We start from the raw sequence: 23,784 nt of genomic DNA, 5'->3' as shown, positions 1-23,784 counted from the left end.
GGGTCGCCTGGGTGGCTCAGTCAGTTAAGCATCTGACTTCAATCGGGGTCGTCATGATCATGGTTCATTGGTTCGAGCCCCGTGTTGGGCTCTGTGCTGGCGGCTGGGAGCCTGTAGCCTGCTTCTGATTCTGTGTCTGCCTCTCACTCATTCCCTCCCCAGCTTGTGCTGCTCTCTCTCTCTCTCTCAAAAATAAAAACTTTAAAAAAATTTAAAAATACTTTGCTATAAATTTAAGAAATTTGAAAAAAATGAGATAACCATGTTCTTAAATAGTGAGTTCCTATCATAAAATTATTAATTTTCCTTTGGATACCTTGTAAATTTGATGAGATCCCACTGAAAAATACCATCAGGTATGGTGGTGATTTTGTCAAAAATACATGTGGAAGGATAAAAAAGAAGAGCTAGAAGAAACCTGAGAAGACTGACCTCATTAGTTCAGCCATACAAAGATTTTTATATACTTAAAATAATTCATAAAGGAGGGAAAAAATGTAATCTTTAATCAAAAACAAAAAAGGTGAATTTCATATATGTAAAATTGTTGGTATAATTCTACCAAGATTTATTGTTTCTAGTGACTTTAAAAGGCAGTATTTTGTCTGTGCATTTTTTTTTTTTTTTTTTTTTTTTTTTTTTTGGAGAAAGCAGCACAGGAGTGCAAGCCAGGGAGAGTCAGTGAAAGAGGGAGAGAGAGAATCTCAAGTAGGCTCCACACCCAGCACAGAATCCAACACAGAGCTCACTCTCGCCACTGCTGGATCATGACCTGAGCCAAAATCAGGAGTCATTGCTTAAATGACTGAGCCACCCAGGTGCCCCTTGTCTGTGCATTTCTAATGGGATAAGTCATAAGGACAGAAAGGGCCAGTAGTCTTATTTTTAGTAGTAATGGCAGTGTTAAAAATTTTGTTAGTGTGTGTGTATAGATACATACATTATTAGACATACATAAACATGTATTACATTTATGACGTAGTATGTAATTACTATTATTACAGTGTATGCATAAATCATTAGGAAACAAGACTATGTAGTACCGGGATGTTGGTGGTAATATTGATATTGTTAAAGCTGTTATATATGGATAGGTAACATGTATATGTATATTATGAAAGGAAATTCTGCACCTTAAGATACATTTATTTGGGGCGCCTGGGTGGCTCAGTCAGTTAAGTGTCCAACTTCAGCTCCCGTCATGATCTCGTGGTTTGTGAATTCAAGCTCTGCTTCCGGTTCTGCTGACAGCTCTCAAAAATAAATAAACATAAAAAAAAGATTTTTTTTAAGATATATTTGGACATAATTGAAACTTGTAGCTTATTGTTAATATAGTGTAGGTACTAATATACGTATAAATAAACATCATTAGTAATCAGTTTTTTTCCAGTGTGAAAGAGTTGTACAAAATCATAGATACTAAGAAGAAGTCTAAAGTTTGACTACGAAGTGTCAGCATCAAAACTGTTTGCATTCTTGAGTATTGTTGTGCCATGAATGCAATTTGGTGAGGAGAATCCTTTTTTTTCTCAGTGGTCAATATGGTCCCATTCTGTCACTTTTTTTTTTTTTTTTTTTGAGAAGTCAGTTACTAATCTAGTTGACCTTCCTTTATAGAGGATCATCATTTTCCTTCTGGCTGTGTTAAAAGTCGTCTTATCATTGCTGTATGAATTTGTATTTGTATTTTTCATTTATCCTGCTTGGGATTTGTTGGACCTCTTTGGGTTTTGTTTTTGTTTTAATCAAAGTTTCATTTTTTTTTGGACATGATCTTATTCTTCTGTCATCTCCTTCTTGAACTTTAAGTATAGGTTAAATTTTTTCAGCCTATCTGTATCTTCTGTGATTTCCTTTTTTTTTTTTTTTTAATCTCATCCTGACTTTATACTGCATCCTGTATGATTTCTTTTGGCCTTATCTTCCCAGTTTCCTAATACTTTTTTTAGTTACATCTCAATACACTGTTTACTTTCCTCATCTTTCTTTTCTTGCTCTCTTTTTTTTTTTTTTTTTTCTGTATTTCAGTTTGGGTAATTTTTTTTGTCTTTTCAGTTCACTACTTCTTAATTCAGTTGCATAACATCTTTTTCATCTTTAGTACCATGTTTTTTGTTTCTCGCATTGTAATTTTACTCTATTATTTTATTTCTGCTGAAATTTTTTATCTGTTCATATGGTCTACCTTTCTACCTTTATTATATCATTCATAGTTGCTTTAAATTCTCTGATAGTTTCCGTATCTGGGTCATGTCTGATTTTCATGGATTGCTCTATTGTTTGCTTTGTCTTGTAGCAGTGTATTAGATTTTTGTTTGTTTTTGCTGTTTGTTTCTTTACCCTTTTTATTTTTATATGACTCATTGTTTTGGATTTAATGATACACATTGTGTGTAAGGTAATAGAGACTTAGGATAGATAGTGTTTAAGCCTGCCACACCTCTTCTTCTGCTAGAGTTGAGCTAGGTTTGGATTTTTTTATTATTACAGTTACCTTTAGTTCACTAATGCTTTCAAATTCCTCTAGTTTCACTTTGTGGTTAGGATTGGGATTGGTTTCTTGGAAGATTTTTCTAAGTGTTCTTGTTCCACCCCCCAGTTTTAGGCCTTTCTTCTGCTCTTATGTTTCATACAGGCTCTCCATGTTGTGATCCTTTTCATAAATGAACACTGCTTTTCCTTATTCCTCATTGTTTGCTAGCCTGGCACTGGGGAGGAAGGGCACTTGAGAGAAATTTTTTTTTCTTTGTCCATGTCAAGCCTTATCTTCTTAGTTGTTATTTATAATATCTGGCTCATTTCCAAATTTCTTTCTGTTTGAAGGTTTTTTTTATTATAACTTTATATTTTCTGATACTTAAAATACATGGGAGTGTTTGCAAGTATGAGTCTGTTGTCCTTTTTCTGGCCGTTATTGTTCATCATGTCTATTATTTGTTCTCGTGTTGGGGTTTTGTTGTAGTTGGGGTTTTTTTTCCCTTGTTTTTTGAGGGAGAAAGTATGTTTGTCCATGAGGTCATATGTCTTGAATTTTAGGTGTGCAAAGTTTTTGAGGTTTAGGTTAAAGTTGCATTCTTGCAAAGAGGTTTTAGATTTGTTTTTACCCATTGCATATGTACATTACCAGTCCTGAATGCCTTTAAATTTACTTACATGGTTAAGGTATTAACAGATTTAAAGTACAGACCTGCATGAGGGATGACTTACGTTTTAGATTCTTAGGGAAAATGTTTTTTGTTTGTTTGGTTGCTTTCCACCTGCCCCCTGCTCCCCCTTCTCTCAGTGCCAAGCGAGTTTTCTTACTGTCTTCCTCTGCAGAGTGGGCCCTTTGCTCCAGACCCCTAACAGTGAGGGTTCAAGTAAGTAGGTTGAGCTTCACGAGTAAGTCTCCTGTTGGGTTTCCCATTTTTGGTGGATTTTCTATTTCTTGACTTTCTCACTTCCTACAGCCATCAAAGTGGAGGGTCTAGTCTCTAGAGTTGAGAAATCTGGTAGCCTGTCTCCTGGTATTTGCTTTCACTTTGTTGTTGGCCTTTAGATTTCTTACCTTTGTGCCATGAGGTATGCATTTGCTTGCTTTTATTTTTTTATTTTTATTTTTTTTAAATCTCACACTTCAGTTGTATTTGGAGGGAGATTTGTTAAGGGTACTTAATCCTTCATATATTGTTTGGTTTTTCTTTTCATTTGGTACTTAAAATTTTGAGGCTTAGAAACTCCTTTCCTAGATTTAATTTACTATTTATATTTTGAAAAGCCTTTATTGTGTATCTCTGCTATTGCTCAATAATTGGTAGATATTGGAAGATTTAAGGGTTATATGATATTGAAATTTCACCTAAAGTGGGTGATCTAATTCATCCCTTGAGATAAGGCAGTGTGAAGGAGATGAACTTTTTAGTAGTCACACGTGGGCTTTGAGTCCTTACCCACCTGTATGAATTACTTAAGTTTCATGAGACTCTGTACCATGTATCAAAACAGAAAGAGTAGCTGTGTAATAGGGCCATGTGAACTTTAAATGATATAACTTAAAGTTTCTGGTACATAGTATTGTGTAGTGATTCTGTGGTAGTTCTCCCATCATTTTTTAGAAGAGCAAATTGAATCTCAAGGAGGTAGCATATATTGCTACCTATTCAAAATTCTTTAGTTGTTGAGGTGGTTATTATTCTTCTCTGTCTCTGGATTTTACCGTTCAGAATAGTAACTTATTCTGCCTACCCTCATATTTCTTGAGTACGTATTTCCAAGGATCTAACATGTCTGATGAGAAAGAATCTAATGTATTGCCCAGTTTGGCAAACTTTTTGAATGCTAAGTAAACAAAGATAAATATATAATACATTTCCTGTCTTAGGAAACTTGTTAGTGAGATGAGCTTATCTAGTAATAATTATGGTTAATCTGCTTAGTGCTGTAGAAAGGGTAGCAGCTTTCTGGGGCAGAGGAAGGGTTGTTTAAACTGGGTCACGAAGTATGTGGAGGATGCCAAGATGTTAGCAAAGGAGTAATGGGCTTTGTGGCAGTAGGAACAGCAGCATATGCAAAGGCCTGAAGGCGCTGGAGAGCATGTCCTTTTTTTTTTTTTTATAAAAATAATTTGTTTTTAATGTTTGTTTATTTTTGAGAGAGACAAACAGAGTGCAAGTGGAGGAGGGGGAGAAGGAGGGGGGAGGCACAGAATCTGAAGCAGGCTCCAGGCTCTGAGCTGTCAGCACAGAGCCTGACATGGGGCTCAAACTCACGAAAGGTGAGATCATGATCTGAGCTAAAGTCAGGTACTCAACCTACTGAGCCACCCAGGTGCCCCAAGAACATGCCCTTTTAATGAGAAATCTAGGTTGTGTACACAGAATAAACTAATTATGATCTGGAGGAGAGGAATGTTTTTTCTGGTTATGGAAGAGATGGTAATTGAAATATGTCTTAAATGATTGGTAGTATTTCAGCAAGTGAAGATAGAATGAGTAGGGTAGCACAAATTAAGGAAGTTGAATATAAGTTACTAATAGGGACCAGTGAATAGTCACATTGACTTGGCCACTACTTTTGAACTCTCATACCTCTCATAACTGAAGCAGACAGACATCAACTCTTTCTGAGAAATCATCAGGAAATTTTGCATATCTCATTAGAGCTTTTATGTGAGAGGGATTTTTGTGTGTGTGTGGGGAGAAGAATAAAGAAGCAGTTTTCCCAGGCCTACTTGTGTAAGATAAAGTAATAAAAACATTTTGGAGATGGAGTATATGTGGCTTTTGAATATCAGTTTTAATAGTTTAAAATTTATTTAGTAACTATTAGAGGTCCATTGAACAGGAGACATGATGATTTATCTGGGGGATTTATTGGACCATATAGGATGGAATTGGAGAGGAACAGGACTAAAGCATCAGGATCAACTGTTATATATTGTAGTTCAGGACTGAAGTAAGACTTGAAAAATGAATGGTGGTAATGGCAATGAAAGAAAGGGCAGTGTGAGAGGAATTTCTTAAAACAAAAATTGAGAAGTTCTGAGAAATGATTGAAGATAAGATTTGGAAGACAAGCAGGGAAATTAGGATTTTTCATGAAATTTTCACACTTGGGTGACTAGAAATTTTTGATAATAGCAAAGGATAGAACATTTGAAGGAAAACTTGTGGGGGAAACTGAAATTATTATGTATGTGATATGAAGTTAATTACATGATTTACTTTAGAACATCATTATGCCTTTTTAAAAATAATTTCAAAAAGTATGGTTTAGTCTGACTGGACAGGCAATGTGGTCTTGTATCAGTACCATAAGTGTTGGAGACAGACCTATATTCCAACTCACCTTTAAATTTTTTTTTTATTTGTTTTTGAGAGAGAATGAGCGTGAGTGGGGGAGGAGCAGAGAGAGAGAGAGGGAGACACAGAATCTGAAGCAGGCTGCAAGTTCTGAGCTGTCAGCACATAGCCCGATGCAGGGCTTGAACTCACGAACCACAAGATCATAACCTGAGCCAAAGTCAGACACTTAACTGACTTAGCCACCCAGGCATCCCACCAACTCACCTTTAATAATGAGTATTTCAATGTGAGAGTGGAAAGTTATCAGTCTCTTTGGATTTTACTTTGTTCATCTGTAAACTAGAGATAGTAATACTTGCTTACAGGACTGCTGTGTGAACTCAGTAGTATGTTTATGCATGCTGGCCCATTTTAAGGCCTCAGTAATTATTAGTTTTCACTTCTTTCTTAAAAGATGCCAGACTTGGGGTGCCTGGCTGGCTCAGATGGTGGAGTGTGCAGCTCTTGACCTTGAGGTTGTGAGTTTGAGCACCACATTGGAGGTAGAGATTACTTAAAAATAAAATCTTAAAAAAAGATGCCAGCCTTACTCTTGGCTGTTGTCATATATTAAGATGGACACCAAAGAAGAATTCATAACATTTTTGTTTTTCCGTTTAGCATTTCACTGAAATCATAACCATGATTGTTCCCCAAAATAAATGTATAATCAGGCAGCTTATAATTGGATTAACTCAGAGGTAGTAATTATTGAATGTGTAGGTGTAGTTAACAGCTGTCATTTCTGGTAAGTGACTTGACTTAGAGGTTATATGTTTATGTGAGTGAGACTATTTCCTGGAAGGAAACTGTGGTCTACAGATCTTTATTATAATGTCATCTTTAATCTTTAACTCATGAACATTGTCCTATACAGACTATTTTCTTGAGGCAGTTTCTTGCAAGAAGTAAATGAATCCTCCTTATGAGCCTGTTAAGACTCCATAGACTGTCAGTAATATGGAAAAATTGGATATTTAATCAGGAATGTGAACATGTGTTTCAGGTAGAAAATTCCAAAGATAATGAAGATAGTATTCTACAAAGAGAAATTCCTGCCAGACAGTCTCGACGAAGGTTTCGGAAAATTAATTATAAAGGAGAGCGCCAAACCATTACCGATGACGTGGACATTAACAGCTATCTTTCTGTGAGTATATGTAGGAATAGTTCATGGATTTTCTTTAATTTTTATATATAGTATCTTTAATTTACATATATTTTTGATAATAGCATCACTTTGGGCTTAATGGATAAAATTTTGAGACAAATAAATGTATTTCATTTGTTAAAATACTTCTCACTTGAGTTTGGTAGAAATGCTTGTATGTACCAGTGGAAGTTTTGTTTTACTTTTGGTTTTGTTTAAATAATGTAAAAAAAAAAAAAAAAAAGTTCTTACCATATCTTTTTAGAACTTACTTGTGGATTTTCTTGCCTTTTTATTGCCTGAATGGAATATAGCTTAGAGTTCTAGCTGAGAACTCAGGTAATAGATTCGTTGGGAGCTTTTTTCCTGATAAGCTGTAAGACATGTAAAGAAAGAAAAATATGTCACTTTTTCCCTTGTGATATGAGAGAAATACAAATACTGTGTGTTAGTACAGAAACATGCGCAAATGTTAGCGATAGGTTTTCACATGCAAATATTGAAAAAAGAGAAGCAGATGAAATAATTAGCTTTTGTCACACCATAAGAAACATAAGCTGTTTCTCCAGAAGTCTTCAGTTTTGTAATTGTAGAGAACTTCATTTTAAACTAAAAAGTATTTGAATCAAGAAGTAAGAATAATCTAAGAAAGACTAAATCCAGGTGTATTTTATCAGTTTTCAAAGAAAACAGTCTAGAGATTGATTGCAAAATATAAAATATAAATATAAAAACAGTCTAGAGATTGATTGCAACAAAATTCCCGAGAGTATGTTTAATTCATTTGGTTGTCAGAAACAGAAATGCTTCCTTCGATGTTAGGAGTAAGGAGGATTATTTAGGGAGTTTTGTATAGTGGAATAAGTGTTACATTTAAGACAGCTCAAAGGATTTAGCCATGTTTGCCTAACTTCATTGATTCCATACATTCTATTTCCAACAACAAAGAGTTACATGAAATGATCCCCTGTTTTTTTTTACCACATCCAGAGGTACACAGTGTTCATTTCCTGTTCTTTTTATTTAATCATTTCTTTAAAAAAATAATTTCTTTTTATGTAATAAATTCCCCCATAAAGAATTAATTTAAATGAACATGTTTTGCATTATTATGCAAGTAGTACATGCCTGTTTTAGAAAAATTGAAAGGTGACTAGTCATTACCACCCAGTTATGTAACCGTTGACGATATTTTGTATATTCTTGGATAAAGGTTCTTTCTACCTAAAGATAAATATATAAGCTTTTTGGCCAACTTGTAAAACTTAAACATGTGTTCTGCTTTATAACTTTTTAAAACTTACATGTGTAATCTGAACATCTTTGAATGCTCTTAAAGAAAATTTTTTTACATTACCCTTAATAGTGTCTCTTTATAGTGTCCTAATACTCCATTATAATAATTGTCATAATTTATTTACTCCCCAATATTTGGTCATTCAGAATTTTTAGGTTTTTTTTTTTTAACGCTAATTATCTTTGTGGTTACATGTGTCCAGTTATTGGTTTCTTTAGAAAAGTTCTAAGAAGTAGAATTTCTAAATTAAAGTACCTTTAATTGCATTATTTGGTTTTCCTTATATGAGCTAGAGTGCATAGTTTGTATGTGTGTTTGGATTACTTACTCCAGTCTCAGCTCTAGTGTGTTCTTAGATTATTTTAGTGTCATGTCATGAAGCCTAATAGATTCTGTATTTCCTCTAGGTAGCTATAGCTTATGCTCATGTCATTTACTTGTAACTCTCACGTGTGCTGAAAGTTGTCGTCTTGGGGTTATGCTGGGTTCCTGAGTGGACCAGAAAGAGCAACAGGCACACTGCTTGGGATTTAGTCCATTTGATGAGTCTAAGTGAAGTGTGGCATTGTTGCATTTAAAGGCTTCTATTGCTAGTTTTAAGTACTCAGCCTACTAAGTACTGTCAGGGATTTGGCAGAGGGAAGAGCTAAGTTGATTCAGGGTAGTTAATAACTATGAGATTAGATTTTTGGTCATGATACTTGAATTTGCTGTTTCTTGAAATAATAGTGTGTGTTTGCTTTTGATTCTAAAAGGGATATATTTCAGGCAACTTGGAAAAGATTATAAGAGTTTTTCATTTACTTTTCATTAAAGTCACCAGTATGTAAAACCTATGTGTCTGTTCAAATACCTATATATTGATAGTTGGTCTAGATAAGGATGCTGCTGTGTAGCAAAAATGTTAATTAGTATTTGTGAAAACATCCAGTAGAAAATTGGTTTTATGGCTACTCTGGGGCCCTTTACTTCTTTTGTTCTTCTGTCAGCGATTCAGAGAGATCAAAAGGAAGCATTTTTTCTTTTAGACAGTAGCTGAGTTTATCTTTTCATTTGCAAACTATCATCAACCTTTTCTTGCTAAACTGCTGAAGGTCAAAAATTCTTAAAGATGTACGGAATAATTTGTTACTATCCTTTGTCATAAGTATTATTAGTATATAACCTATACATCAAAGTTTTGTGGTACTAAAGACTTGGCATGTTTTATTCTGTAACTGAACGCTTAGAATGATTGAAAAGAATGGTTTATTTTTATGAATTATTTTCATATTTTTGTCATATATTGCTTTCTGTGAAGATGAGAACCATAATGGGAAAGGGAAAGGTTGTTTTTCTTAATGTTAAAAGAGCATTCCTGACAGTTATGTTTTTGAAACTTCTTTGGGTATTCCTCTCAGAGTTTTCAACAAATTTAAATGTTTTCAGATGCTCTCTGTGAGAATATTTTAAGGTTTGGATCTTTGAGTAAGGTGTGTTTCATATTTAGAAATAGCAAAAAGGTGATTGGGAGTAATCAGTGAATAAGATGGGTAATTATGCCAACTGGAAATAGTCAAGCAGTTACAGGAGATCTGTCTTGACTTCTTCCTTACTTTCCGTATGATTGGGGCATTTCATCTAAATCCTTCATGCTTTGGTTGCTTTCGCTCAGAAACTGAGGTTAATATTTGTCTGCCTGTGTTACTGGGTGGTTGCTGAAGTACATGGGAACATGTTTGTACACTCATAGTCTAATCAGTCAGTAATATCTCTAGACACTTCCTTTCAAATGTTTCAAGATGTATACCCTCCTCACCTGTCAGTCTCTCCATGTGATTGCCTTAGTGTTCACTGCCATTCTTTCTAGAACTCTCGTAATAGCATCTCTCATACTACTCCAGCCCACTTACACTGTAAAAGGAATATTTTTTTCATTTTAAGAGATATGGAAAATTTTTTCTAAATTGGAAAGTGTTTCATAATCTCTTCATTAAAAGATACCTAATTAATTACTGTGTCCATGAACCATGAGATCACAACCTGACTTGAAATCAAGAGCCACACGTTGAACTGATTGAGCCACCCTGGTGCCCCTATTTTCAGCTTTACTGAGATATAATTCACATATAACAAACACTATGTAAGTTTAAAGTATACAGCATGATATTTGATATACATATTATATTGCAATATGATGACTGTATATGTGTGGATATGCATGTGTTGAAGGCTTAGAAACCTGTTGGTATAATCATCTTTTACATATACTGTTCCTTTTACTTAGAATGGTCTTTTATTTTTTGTCTTTTTGGCAAAAATCTTAATTGTCCTCAAGACTCAATTCCATATCACTTCATGGGAAGCCTCTGTGATTTTGGGGAAGAATTAGGTACACATCTCTGTATCCCATGTATATATTTGTGATCTTTCATGAGACTGTATTGTAATCATTTGTTCAGTTGTCCACCTCTCACATCAGATACTTGCCTTGAAAATGTGAACAGAACCATCATCATTGTGTCCTCTGAACTTACTATCTTTCAAAATGAGATTGCCTTTTTTCCCCCATCAGCTTCTTTAGATTCCTGTGTAACTTTGGGCACATTTTGTAACTTTCCTGCATCTGTTTTCATAAATAATCTATAAATTTATGAAAGGATTAAATGAGAGAATTTATGTAAAAGTTTCTGCCTAGTGTTTGGTGCTCTGAAAAACTTTCATTATGTCAGCAACTTCTATTCCTCTTGTTATTGTAAATACTCAGTCTTTGTTTTTGTTGCTTACAAAATGATTTTCCTATTTATTCTGTAGCTGAGTATGAAATACATCCAAGATATTTAAGCATGTTGGGGAGCCTGGGTGGCTCAGTCAGTTAAGCATTTGGCTCTCAGTTTCAGCTCAGGTCTCCATCTCACGATTCATGAGGTTGAGCCCTGCATCCAGCTCTGTGCTGACAGTGTGAAGCTTGCTTAGGATTCTCTCTCTCTCCCTATCTCTGTCTCTCACCTACTCGCTCACTCTCAAAATAAATAAATAAACTTAAAAAAAAAAGTTATTGAAAAGATATTTAAATATGTTAATATAATCAAAAACAAGCTAAAGAATTAGAGCAAAGGGAAAGGAAAAAGAAAATCAAGCTGGCTTGAGGTTAGGACAACCAATAGTCAGCCAACTGCCGCTGTCCTCACCGCACCCAAATTATTTTTGTAGTGTGTATTCATAGTAGCTCACTTCAAACAAGGTAATTTCTTTGTCCAACCTTAAGAGGTAAAGTGGTTACTCAATGTATATGAAAGTCACTGAAAGTGTGCTTTTCTGTGTACAGTAAGTAGCTCGAGTCCAATTAAATGACAACAGGAGATGTCTGCCAAAAACTGATCACTGGTTTTGGGATTACTGATTTGAAGGGCTTCTTTGTGATAGTAGTTAGCAAAGCCAGTAGTTTAGCTCAAGTGTCTTAAAATGTAAATTGCAAAACAGTCCTCGGACATGGGAAGAAAATAGTTTTTATTTATATGTAGTATTATCCTTTTAAATTTCTGGCAAGTTTTGTGTCTATTTCATAATGAACACAAAATATTTTCGAGGGGTGCCTGGGTGGCTCAGATGGTTCAGCATCTGACTCTTGGTTTTGATTGCATCATGATCTTGTGGTTTGTGGGATCATGCCCCTCGTGGGGCTCTGTGCTGACAGCGTGGAGTGTGCTTGGGATTCTCTCTCTCCCTGTCTCTGTACCTCTTCCCTGCTTGCATGTGCTGTTTCTCTCAAAATGAATAAACTTTAAAAAAAATAAAAAGTTTGAGATTAGTTGGTTTTTAAATGTCTTCCTCACTTGGCACTAGTTTATTTTTTTAGCTTTCTAGCATCATTATTTTGTTGGAGGTCCTTTCCTTTGGTCCTGTTTTTCTCTCTCCCTGTTCTTAGAGCCTTCTTTACCTAAGGTAATTCTGTCCTTTGATGAAGCAGTTTGAATTTTAACATTTCCTCCTTTTGTCCAGAATGGTATCCTACTGTGCCTTCCAGAAAACAGAGTAAACAACTTATTTAAGAATTTCCTGCATGTCTGTATTTTTTTTTACATAAAGTTGATTGCTGTGTTTTAATTGCCATCAGTGGTGAAAATTTTTCAAATGTAACGAGTTGAATTTTTAATACTGGTGTATATATGTGAAGTTAAATGGTAAAATTAAAGCAGGATCAGTAAGGGGGAAGTATCTTGGTTTCACCAAAGTCAAGCACCAAGTATGCCTTTAGTTAACTTGAAATGAATTTCCAGAATACCAGAGAACATTCATGCTCATTTTTGTGAAAACATCAATAACTGAAATGTAAATAGGGACATTCTTCAAAGGTTTAAAAAAATCTTGTTGGTGTTCTGGTACTTCATTTATGAAATTAGAGCCCTTTTTATTGATTTCTCCTTGCTCCTGCTATATTTTTGAATAAGGAACAGTATGGTTGTTTGGTGTGCTTGTTATCTTCTCTTAACTAGGTCCCACGTTCCTCAGTAGACCACATTTTTTTCTTTCTTGTCCCCTATGTTGCTTTTTACATTCTCAGGCACAGGATAAGCCACTGGTCATGCTTTTCTCTTTCTCCATCATGGCACCTGCATTTAAGTGGAACCATTAAACTGTTCGCAAAAAGACACATGGAAAGAGGGATTTCCATGGAAGCATCATGGGTCATGGTTTTAAATTTAGAGGGCTTCCTTTTGGTCACCTTTATAGATTTTCTTTCTACAGTTCATTGTTCTGGGAACGTATGCAGGTGGTAGGTATGGTATGATACTCTAGAATCTGATTTTAGGTGCACAAATTATAATGAGGCATGCAGCTCTTCCTCTTCTGCACCCTCTTTGATTTCATCTTAAATTTCCTGCTCTCCTGCGGTGCAGGCTGTTGAGTTTGGATTCAGAGCATATTTAGCAAGATTAAGACATAATTGTCAGTACACCTGAATAGGAGGTGATTATTAGGATCAGATCATGTAACCACCTTTATGTTGGTATCCTGAATAATGGCTCTATTCTTGTACTGGTCCATGAATGTGACATCTTAAGTTTTTTAGCAAAATGTGTTCTGCTTTGGTAGAGACTGTGAGTGTTTTATTTATCAAGCCATTCCTGTGGTAAGAAATGAGATCCTGCCCCCTGAAAGCTCATCAGAAATTAGAGGACTTTGGTCCACACATGATTCCTGAAATCTCCTTATGGAGGATGTCTTAGTCCATTCAGGCCACTGTAACAAAATGCCACAGACTGAGTGGTTTATAAATAACACAAATTTATTTTTCACAGGTCTAGAGGCTGAAATTTTAAGATGAGGGTGCAGGCATGTTTGGGTTCTGGTGAAAGCCTCTCAGCTTACAGACTCTGACCTCTCACTGTCTGCTCACATGATGGAAAGGGCTAGGTAGCTTTGTTAGGCCTCTTTTATAAAGGCTCCAGAGTGCTTTTATAGCGGTGGTGCTTTGCACCTTCATTACAGAAGAGGACTATCCTCTCAATTCATGAGTGTCTAACATCTCCAAGTAGGAAAATTCTTCCCATTTGCCTCCTGAGAAATAATGTGGAATTCTTGACAGGAAGTTCTTGTACCTAGTTAGAGGGTGATGAGTCCACCAATGGACAGAGAAAAAGCAAAGGGGTGATACTGTAATCGAACTAAGGACAGATGCCTGCCTGGAGCAGTTTAAAAAAGAATTCTGAAGAAAAAATGCTCATTGTAGAAATGTAAAAACATGCAAGAACATTAAGAGAGAAACTTGCTCTAATCCTCAAACCAGAGATAGCTAGTGTTGCTAACGATTTTTAAATATATCTTGATTAATTCAGATCTTCTAATTTAGACAGTGCTGAATTTTTATATCTCCTACCTTTCTACTACACATGCAATTTTTTCCCAAAACATATAATATTAATATTATATCATACGAGTGTAACATAGGATTCCCATGCAGCTTCTACTTTTTCTCCCTATTACAAACAACGTCTATGAGTTAACTGGACTTGGATTTTTTTTTCTTAGGGTTGATTAGTAGAAGTTAAATTACTGGATTAAGGATATAAAAATTATTTTTAAGGCTCTACATAAGTATTGCTAACTTCTAAATGGTTGTTTTAAGAAATTGTCTTGATCAGTCACTTTTTTATGAACTTCAGGAATGTTGGGAGCTCAAGGAGTGCAGGGTGTGCTCTTTTGGTCTCCTTTGTCTTTTAAGGTGACACTCATTCATATGGATCTGCTCAGGGAACCAGAATTGGACAATTGTTTTTAACTTACTTGAAACTTTATGCAGTAGCTGCTAATGAAACCTCTTCTGAAGATTGTTTGGAGCAACTCTGATACGGGGCGCCTGGGTGGCTCAGTGGGTTAAGTGTCCGACTTCAGCTCAAGTCACGATCTCGCGGTCCGTGAGTTCGAGCCCCGCGTCGGGCTCTGAACTGATGGCTCAGAGCCTGGAGCCTGCTTGCGACTCTGTGTCTCCCTCTCTCTCTGCCCCTCCCCAGTTCATGCTCTGTCTCAAAAATAAATAAAACGTTAAAAAAAAAAAATTGAAGCAACTCTGATATTAATATATACCAGTGGCCCAAGGTAATGATTTTCAAGAACATTTGGGTTGGAAGAATTATAACTACTGAGACATAGCAAACACATTAATGCTGATTTTTATTGCTTTTTAGTTTGATTTGTTATCTCTTCAGAAACTATGCTTTGTTCAGCATTTGGCTTTTATAGTACTAGAAAATGCATTATTTAAAATTAGAGAAGTGAGGGGCGCCTGGGTGCTCAGTCAGTTAAGTGACCCAACTCTTGATTTTGTCTCAGGTCATGATCTCATGGTTCAGGAATTGGATTCCCACATTGGGCTTTGCACTGACAGTGCGGAGCCTGCTTGGGATTCTGTCTCTCTGACCCTCTACCACTTGTTCTTTCACTCTCAAAAAAAAAAAAAAAAAATAGAGAAGTGATTTAAAGGTGGTCTCAAATATAATCCACGAATCTTCAGATGGAGAGAATATTCTCAATAGTTTAATCTTTTAAATGAGATTTATTTTTCCACTTATCTTTATATATAGCTCTATTTTAATTATGGGTAGACCTCATTTTTAAAGAAAATACAGTATTTTAAAACTTTACACTAGCTTTGCATGTAGTGTATAGCACATTTGACTGTTTACTATACACATAGAATGTATTTATTTGCATGTGTGTGTAGGTGATTGAATGAGTGAAAAATGCTTCATATAACTGCACAGTGTAGGGGAAAGTGGAAGCGTGGTGTGCCTTTTTATTGTTCCTTCAGTTTCACTGATTCTAATTATAGAAGCTTACATCACCTTAGTTGGTGATGAAGGCTTCCCTCTCCTTTGCTTTTTCTTCCTTGATCACTCCCTAAGGAAGGATCATATTTCATAGTGCTTATGTGTCCTGCTGGTAGCTTTAACAGAGTTTTCAACAGCATGGTGCTGACCATTTAGTGGACGTAGATGATCGTGTGCTGAAGCACACTTTTCTTACAAAAGAATAGGAGGAGAGTGTTGATACTCTGGCTTCCCTATTTTCAGAAAGGCTGACCAATAGATAGAATGCAATTTGAAATCAGGAATTCCTGAGGGGCACCAGTAATCAGAGTTAACTATGTCTGGTAACTTAATGAAGATTCATTTCAAATGTTCAAGTTAAGCAAGGGATGAGGAAGAGGTGGGAAAGCTTGCTGTGATCTTTTAAAAGGGCTTGTATGTTACCTCTGCCATTACGGTAAATGGTCATTCATCTTCCAAAAGGATTAAAGTGTTTTTACTATATAAATCCATACATTTAGCAATTTATATTTTGAAGACCAAATACATAAAACTGAAATACAGAAATGAGTAGCCTGTTTATTTTATTTTGTGAAACTCCATAATTTTTCTTTTGTTCACATGCTTTTGAGGTCAGTTTCTCTTAAGTTGTGATTGCAGTATTTCAATGTGCAGATGGGAAATAAACGGTATGACTTTGCCTGACATTACTATGACCTGGTTTTTCTTGTTGTTGTTTTTTTGTTTTTGTGTCTGGAATGTATATTCTCTGATACCTTACCTTTATCCCTAATGACCTTTTCTCTCCTCCTTTTCACTGTTGTTGCTTATCAAGTACAAAGTATACTTCTAGTTTAGCATCTATCAGAACTTCATTTTTGGCTTTCTATGCAATATGAGTTCAGATGTTTTGGTTTGTATTTTTGTTTAGATATAGTTTATACAGTTAACATACATTTTATATCTTAGCTATATAGCATCTAGATTTTTATAAAAATAACTTTGTAATGCTTTGAAGCTTTCAAAGCCAATATAGGTTGATTGCTTTATTTTATGGTGGTGCAGAGGATCCTCCTGAAGCTAAAGATTTCATCTTATGTGGCTTAGCATTATGGCGTTTGATGTACAGGGGAAATGTATTCTTAAATGGCTATCCTGTGGTGATGATTCCTAGATAATGTGTAGATCAGGGCATTCTCCTTGCTGCAGTTACTTCATTTGAGTTGGTAAGATAATGGAATGAGATCACAATAAAATTCTAAAAATGATGGAAGTGAAAAAAATGTTCTTTCACCTGATCATATTTTTAGTGATTTGACAAATTACTGACTCTTCTCTTCAAAAGATGTTTATTTCTTCCTTCATTAATTAAGAGGTCATGTTGTTCTTTCTGAAGAAGTAATGTGGTCTGGTGTACCATCAGAGTGCTGGTGGATTCATAGCTGAATATAGGACTTGGCCTATTTGTTTCTTTCATGGTATTGTTGCACAGGGAGAGTCTGCATGCACGATTCGCCATAGGGTTCCCTAGAAGGGCACATAGTATGAGATGATGTGTAGAACAAGGAAAAGGGTGATGTCATCTTCACTTCCAGGCCACACTGAAGGAAAAGAGAATTGTTGCTTTATTGAATTGGTGTTTACAATAGTAGTTTCTAACATATGGCTTTTAGTGGATTGCATTTCACACACAGGGCAGCAGTTTCTTTAAGCAGCTAAGAGATAGCTCTCCCTTGCTCAGCTTGAGGTCCTTCTTTGTGTGCTATCAGCATGATTTATTATAAAAAGGGGGAAACGTGACCATTATGATTTTATTTTTGATTTGGTAATAATTTATCCTGTTGGTACTGTACATGAATGTAATTATTATCTCCCACTGAAACTGAAATACTCTTTTAAGTCATGTTACAGATGTTTATGTACAAAGGCTTGTCTTTTAGAAATTTATCTTTAGGAATTGTTGGGCTTCATTTACATACAGTGCCTGCTATCATTTTTCTGTTTTAAAAAATGAGTGATTAAAATTAGATTTTAGCTAATTTATTCTTGAATGCTTAACATTATGGTGAAACTCCCAACTCATTGTAGTTTATTTAAAATAATTGAAAAAAATATATTGGTGTTTGAAAAATCAGCCTCTATATATTTTCCATGTTTTATGTTTAGAAAGCTACTCATGCTCATTTGTACTTTTGAAATTTAATTTTACATTTAAACGCAAAATTTTTACATGTATTCCTTTGAAGTTTTTGCAGAAAACATAATTCTTAAGTTTTATAGAAATCTTGATTCATAAGTGATCACATATTTTGAAAGCATGAGTTGTCTTTGTTCAGAATAATATTTAGCTTTACTAAAGTTAATTGTAGTTTTGTAAGTAACAGCATAATTCAGATTGGCAGCATAGTATTGTTGAGAAAGTGACTCATACTTTGCCCAGAGGTATTGAAGACCTCTTTTTTGGGGTATGGGGGGGGGGTGTGCTAATGACAAGATGTTTCTTTGACAGTGGAGTCCTTTGTAGTAACACCTATCTCTCAGGCTATAATTTCTTCTCTTACGTTGCATACCCCTTGTCTTCATAATAGTGTTAGGTTAATAAAGCAAAATAATTGTACTCCTCTGCTTTGTTCATCAGTTGTAAGTCTCAGAATTTTATTGTCTGAAGGTGTACCAAGCATTTTACCGTTGGAAACTGTGTCTTTTTTTCGCCATTGGGAGGCAACATTACCACCTTAAGTGCAAGCTCCTCATAGGAGTATCTGCAGTAGATGCCTTGTGGCAGAACTGTGAAGAGTAAGGGTGGGTACTAGAGGAATTGTGTTTTTAGATTGGACAGGGTGTGGCAAAAATTTTTTTTCTGTAATTTTTATAGCAAAATGAGGTTAATTTTTCGTCCAAGCTCAATTTTTTAAGCAGTTATAATTTCATTCTTCTCTTATGCTTCTGAGTTTTACTGGCTTCCTGTGTCTTTCTAGGAATTGAGCATTGGGCTGCAGGAAAGTACCATATTGCATAGATTATTCTTCCTCAGAGGAGTTGGTACATGCTGCAAGTCGGCTGTTGTGCCTGTGATGTAAAAGCTTTCCTTTGCAAAATGCAATTCTATTGTTTCCACTTAAATGTACTAATTACAGAAAACCTTAGTGCTAGTTTTGATATTTGATGTTAATTTAGAGTATCTTGAAGGTTATACGTTTTAGAACAGTTAATTGATAAATGGGAAGTTTTGCAGGCAGAAATCCCTGAATGAGTAGTGTAACAAATACATGTGTGATATCTGAGAACTGAGCTGCCTTATGTATTTGTAACGCAAGTATCTTACCAGAGCTAATTATTTTCCCTTGGGAGGACAATCCTGTGCTAAATTTGAATAATAATATTAGGAAATCTGCTTCCCAAATAAAGCTATGTATCAATGTACAGAATTAAAAATCAAGATGGATTTTTTAAAACTGAAATAGAGAGGTGCTGCTTGCCAATTTTTTTTTCTTATAGAATTTAGCTTGCTGACGTGTCTCATGGAAGGGTGTGTGTGTGTCTGTGTGTTCTCAGTAAATTGCTTTTTGGGCTACATCTGCAGATACAGTAGCCAATTGATCTAATGCAGTTTCTGAAGGCTTTCTATACAGGTGATGTCATCCTTTTAGCTCTATTCTCCTCCCACTCTCTTTCCTTCTTATTAGATATTTCATCTTACTGCAGAGCATGGAATCAATAGGAGCTTCTCCTTAGGGAGCTGCTGTGAAACAGGCAAGGACAGTAGGAATTAAAACACTAACATATAGTCTTGTTTTAGCAGAAGATGTAGGGTTTTTGTGTCATATCCTATATAAATTTTCAACCAGAAAAGCCAGAGTTAGATCAACATTACTGTCTTACTGATGCATTAGAACAAGAAGCAATACTGCTGAGCTGTAAATAGTGCATGTGAAAAGAGAACATTTTAATTTTGGAGATTTTCAGGCATTCTCCAGGACAAACCTGTTAGAGCATATCTATCTTTTAAGTACCATTTGCTTGCTCAACGGTTTTTTCTTTTTTTAAACCTTTGGTGATTAAGAATATCAAGAAGAAACTTTCATTTTAAGGATACAGTGTTCTGGTTTGCTTCTGATGCAGAAGAAATACTGCAGTGCTTGCTCTACAGAATGAAATAAGTTGAAGAAGAGACAAAGCTGTGTTACAGAGAGGAAAGGTTTCTCAGGATCCAGGAACACAGATTTGGTGCATGTTGCCTTATTTGCGCTGATTGATACAGTATTAACTGTTGTGTTACCGCTGTGCATGTCTGTGCCAGGTGCCTGAGGAAGCATGTGTATGTCTGTATGTGCTGAGCCAGAAATGTAAACATCTTAATTTGCTGTGATTTGCTTGTTAAAAGTGAACCTTGTGATGAAAACTGTTGCAGTTATTTAGAACAATACTCTGAGCTACTGAAAGCTCCTAATTTCAGTGTGAAAGGGATTTGGAGATCTGGGATCTGCCTTTATATAACACTGCAAATGGCGTATGATTTGTAAAAAGAAACTTAACAGAATTTTGTCATCATACTCATCCGTGTGGCTCTGGTTTGAAAAGGAAACTACCCTTTCCAGCCCAGGAAATGGCTTTTCTTGTTCGCTGTTATGCCAATTGTCTTCAGCCATGGGCCTCCAAAGTAAGTAATGTGTATTATTTTCTTAGAGATTGATATAATCTAGTTATTAAATTTAAATTCTATTTTGAATTGTAAATGAGCCTTATTGTGCTGTTACATTTTCTAAACTGTAAAAATAAGAATTACAAAGCAGTCTTAAAAGCTAAATCTCATGGCCATTTTGTTTTTCAATTTAAAGGAATCTCTGAAGTGTCCTAATGTACCTCTAAGAGGATATGAAAAAACCTTCTTAATAATCTGTAGACTTAAAATGTAATGCATTTGAGGTGTACTGTCTTCAGACTGAATCATTTGGTTATAGCTGTTTCTGTACTTTTCTGTGAGTGTACTCTTTAAGTTGATGGCATTGTATTGCCTCATTTTAAGTGGTTGATGTATATAGCTATGTTAGTCTAATCTCTAGCTTATGCTATACAAATTTTTATCACACAGAAATTTTAGGAAGACGGGGTAATTCTTAACCAGTGGAATATGAAGAAAATTATTATTAAAAGGAACTATATGAAAATTTTTTATAGTGTTCTTAAGCATTTTAAAAATAGTAGTAACTGAACTATTAGTAGCTTGAGACATTAAGATAGCATCTGTTATATTTGTCATTTTTTTTAAAAGCAAACATTAACTCACAGTAAAGCAGAATGCTACACAAAAGGACATGCTAGGTTTTAGGAAAATATACAGTGTAATTTAATAAATTGTATTGTTTATATTGGCTGTTTATATAGATCTGGAATCTGATGCCACTCAAGTTCTCTTTCCTGTTATGTAAATTTCAAAACAAAAACAGAGTAGTATGAATTTTTAGTTTTGTCTTATAAAAACTAAATGTGTTAGTAACATTTTAATTGACTCTGTTAAGATTTCCTTATGGTTTTGTTGAATAGAGACAGGCACAATAGAGGCATTTCCTAGGATGAAATCATGTCTTTGTTTAAAGGTTGTCCTACTGATGGTGACTAAGGGAGAAATACTAGGATAGCATCGTCGTAGTATACAGTTTTATCTGAAAGATGGCTCACTGCCTATCTTTCTTAAATGCAGCTTCTGGAAAGACATTGACATTCATTATCAAACAACTGATTGAAATGTAAAGAGATGGAAAGAAACATAGGTATACACTTCATTTGTACTATCTGGTAAGACAAGGGTGGCCTCTGTAGTACAAATGCCACCTGTGGGGTCCATGCTTTGTGGATGCTTGATGGCGACACTACTCAGGTTTAAAACATACAGAAGGGAAATGGATGAGACCAAATGAATAAGCTTTAAAGAAAATCAAGAATGAGATATAGGGGTTGTTTTTTTTAGAATAACAACAAAAAATAGACCTTGGTGGTACTGGTAATCAACTTTTAAGATTTAACAAGTGTAGAAGAGCCAAAGGGGATTTAAAAAAAATCAGATTTTAAGGTTTGATTCGATGCCAGCAAATACCATCTGAGCAGGATTCTGTGATTAGTACTTGACTATGTAAATTAAGTATTTATAAAAGAGTACATGTCTCCTTTTCCCCTCCCCCATCTTTCATGTTATTCCTGATGGAATTTTAACTCTGGATTGTGATTAAACACATTAAACCTGTGATTAATTTTTCATACTTGGTACTTTTGATTTTCCAGTACATCCTACTGATTTTTATTTATTAATTCATGTATTTTGCCCACCCTACTACTTGGATTTCATTACTTCTGAATTCTTTTATGTTCTTAACAGAATAAGTGGTTCTAGCAGCAAGAGAAGGGGGAAAGGGGAGTAGATGAACTTAAATGTTCAAAATGCCTTACTTTATATTTATAAAATAATTGTTTATTATATAAAATAATAAATCTAAAGTCTTTTCTTTTTAGCACTTTGAAAAAGTTAATGCCTTGTCTTCTGGCATCCAGTGTTAATGATGAGAAGTCTGGACTCCTTTTAATTCTTATTCCTTTGTCAAGCAATCTGTTTTTCTTGTTGTTTGTGGTTAGTTGTGTTTTTCTTTGGATTTTATTTTTATCTTTTATGCTGTGAAGTTTTACCATGGATTGTTGTAATTTTTGTTTTGTTTTGTTTTCTTGGTACCTGGAAGTCTCTCTCTAGCTGAAGATTCCCCTGGGTATTCATTTATGGGAAATTTATTTTTTGAAAACTGCAGTTCTCGTCTTATTGCTCCAGATGTTAGAACTCTGGATCTATCCAAAATATCTCTAAACATTTGTTTCATACTTTATTTTCATTCCATGCATTTTCAGTCTGATCTTCTAGCTCACTGATTCTCCACTTGTGACCAGTTGCTGTTCTGCTCTTCATCTTTTAAATTTCTAATTGTAGTAATCATTTATGAAATCTCCACTGATGATTTTTCACAACCACCCTTGTTTAATAACTTGTTTTCCTTTTATGGATACCATTCATTTACCTCATTGTTGTCTTAGCTTTTTCTTCACGTTTAGTTCTTCTCTTAGTTGAGTGTGTGTGGATTTTTTTCAGGAGGTTGATGTTCCTTGAGTGACTGAGAATTCACCTTCCTGGTCTGTGGAAATTGCTTGCCCAAAGGAACTGTTTACTGGATGGAAGAGGCATTACCTCTTTGGCTTCTATTTGCCTTCTCTTAGGTGCTCTTGGGTCACAGGTCAAGGAAATGCTTCCATTTTCTTTCTTTTTTTCTTAAAAAATTTTTTTAATGTTTATTTTTGAGAGAGAGAGAGAAAGAGCACAAGTTGGGGAGGAGCGGAGGGAGAGGGAGACACAGAATCTGAAGCAGGCTCCAGGCTCTGAGCTGTCAGCACAGAGCCCGATGCCGGGCTCAAACCCACAAACCATGAGATCATGACCTGAGCCAGAGTCCGTCACTTAAATGACTGAGCTACCCAGGTGACCCCAGTTTTCATTTTTACACACAACTAAATCTATAGGTTGTTTTTTAGTTTGTTTTGTTTTGTTTTGTTTTGTTTTGTTTTTGGCCCTTATCTTACTTATCCTGTCTGTAGCTTTTGACACAACTGATCACTCCCTTCTGAACAGACTTTGTTCAGACTATAAGCCAAAGTCTTCACCATGAGTCACTAGACAGTGTATGACTCTTCTCCCTTTATCTTCTGGTACATTCCTCCTCATTCACTGCATCTATTCTAGTTTTCTTGTCTCAACGTTGCCCACTCTTTTTAACTTTTTTTTTTTTTTTTTTTAATTTGAGAGAGAGAGTGAGTGTGAATAGGGAAGAGTAGAAGGGGGAGGTGGAAAGAGAGACAGACTTAACCAGGTTCCATGCTCAGTACTGAGACCAACATGGGGCTTGATCCCACAACCCTGGTATCATGACTTGAGCCAAAATCAAGAGTCAGAAGCTCAACTGACTGGGCTACTCAGGCCCAAAGAGGAAACTGATTTCCTTTTTTCTCAACAAGTCTGTCAATACTTTAAATAAACTTACTGTTAAATGCAAATATTGAATGAAAGCTGCTCTTTGCTTTTAAAAATGTTAAAGTGGGGAGATACATGTGTCTTAGAATGGAAAAACTCTAATACTTACTGTTGTTTAACAGTATTCCTTCAAACTTCATCTTTTAGTAAAAATAATAAAT

The 23,784-nt window shown here is 35.3% G+C and overlaps 1 protein-coding gene across 5 annotated transcripts in view; it reads left to right on the top strand.

Annotated features, from left to right (window-relative positions):
• RAPGEF6 (Rap guanine nucleotide exchange factor 6) overlaps positions 1–23,784 on the top strand; it is a 191,222-nt gene that overhangs the window by 59,558 nt on the left and 107,880 nt on the right. For all 5 annotated transcript variants that reach the window (XM_047084272.1, XM_047084264.1, XM_047084255.1 and 2 more), the window contains one exon: positions 6,832–6,975. In XM_047084272.1, coding sequence (XP_046940228.1) covers positions 6,832–6,975 — 144 coding nt within the window. The remainder of the gene's footprint in view (positions 1–6,831; positions 6,976–23,784) is intronic.

This window comes from Lynx rufus, unplaced genomic scaffold (assembly GCF_022079265.1).
Source record: "Lynx rufus isolate CCGP_SWC_20201006 ecotype Redwood Valley unplaced genomic scaffold, mLynRuf1.p SCAF_1, whole genome shotgun sequence".
Lineage (NCBI taxonomy): Eukaryota > Metazoa > Chordata > Mammalia > Carnivora > Felidae > Lynx > Lynx rufus.
Note: the sequence above shows the minus strand (reverse complement) of the source record. Positions and strands in the feature narration are given on the sequence as shown.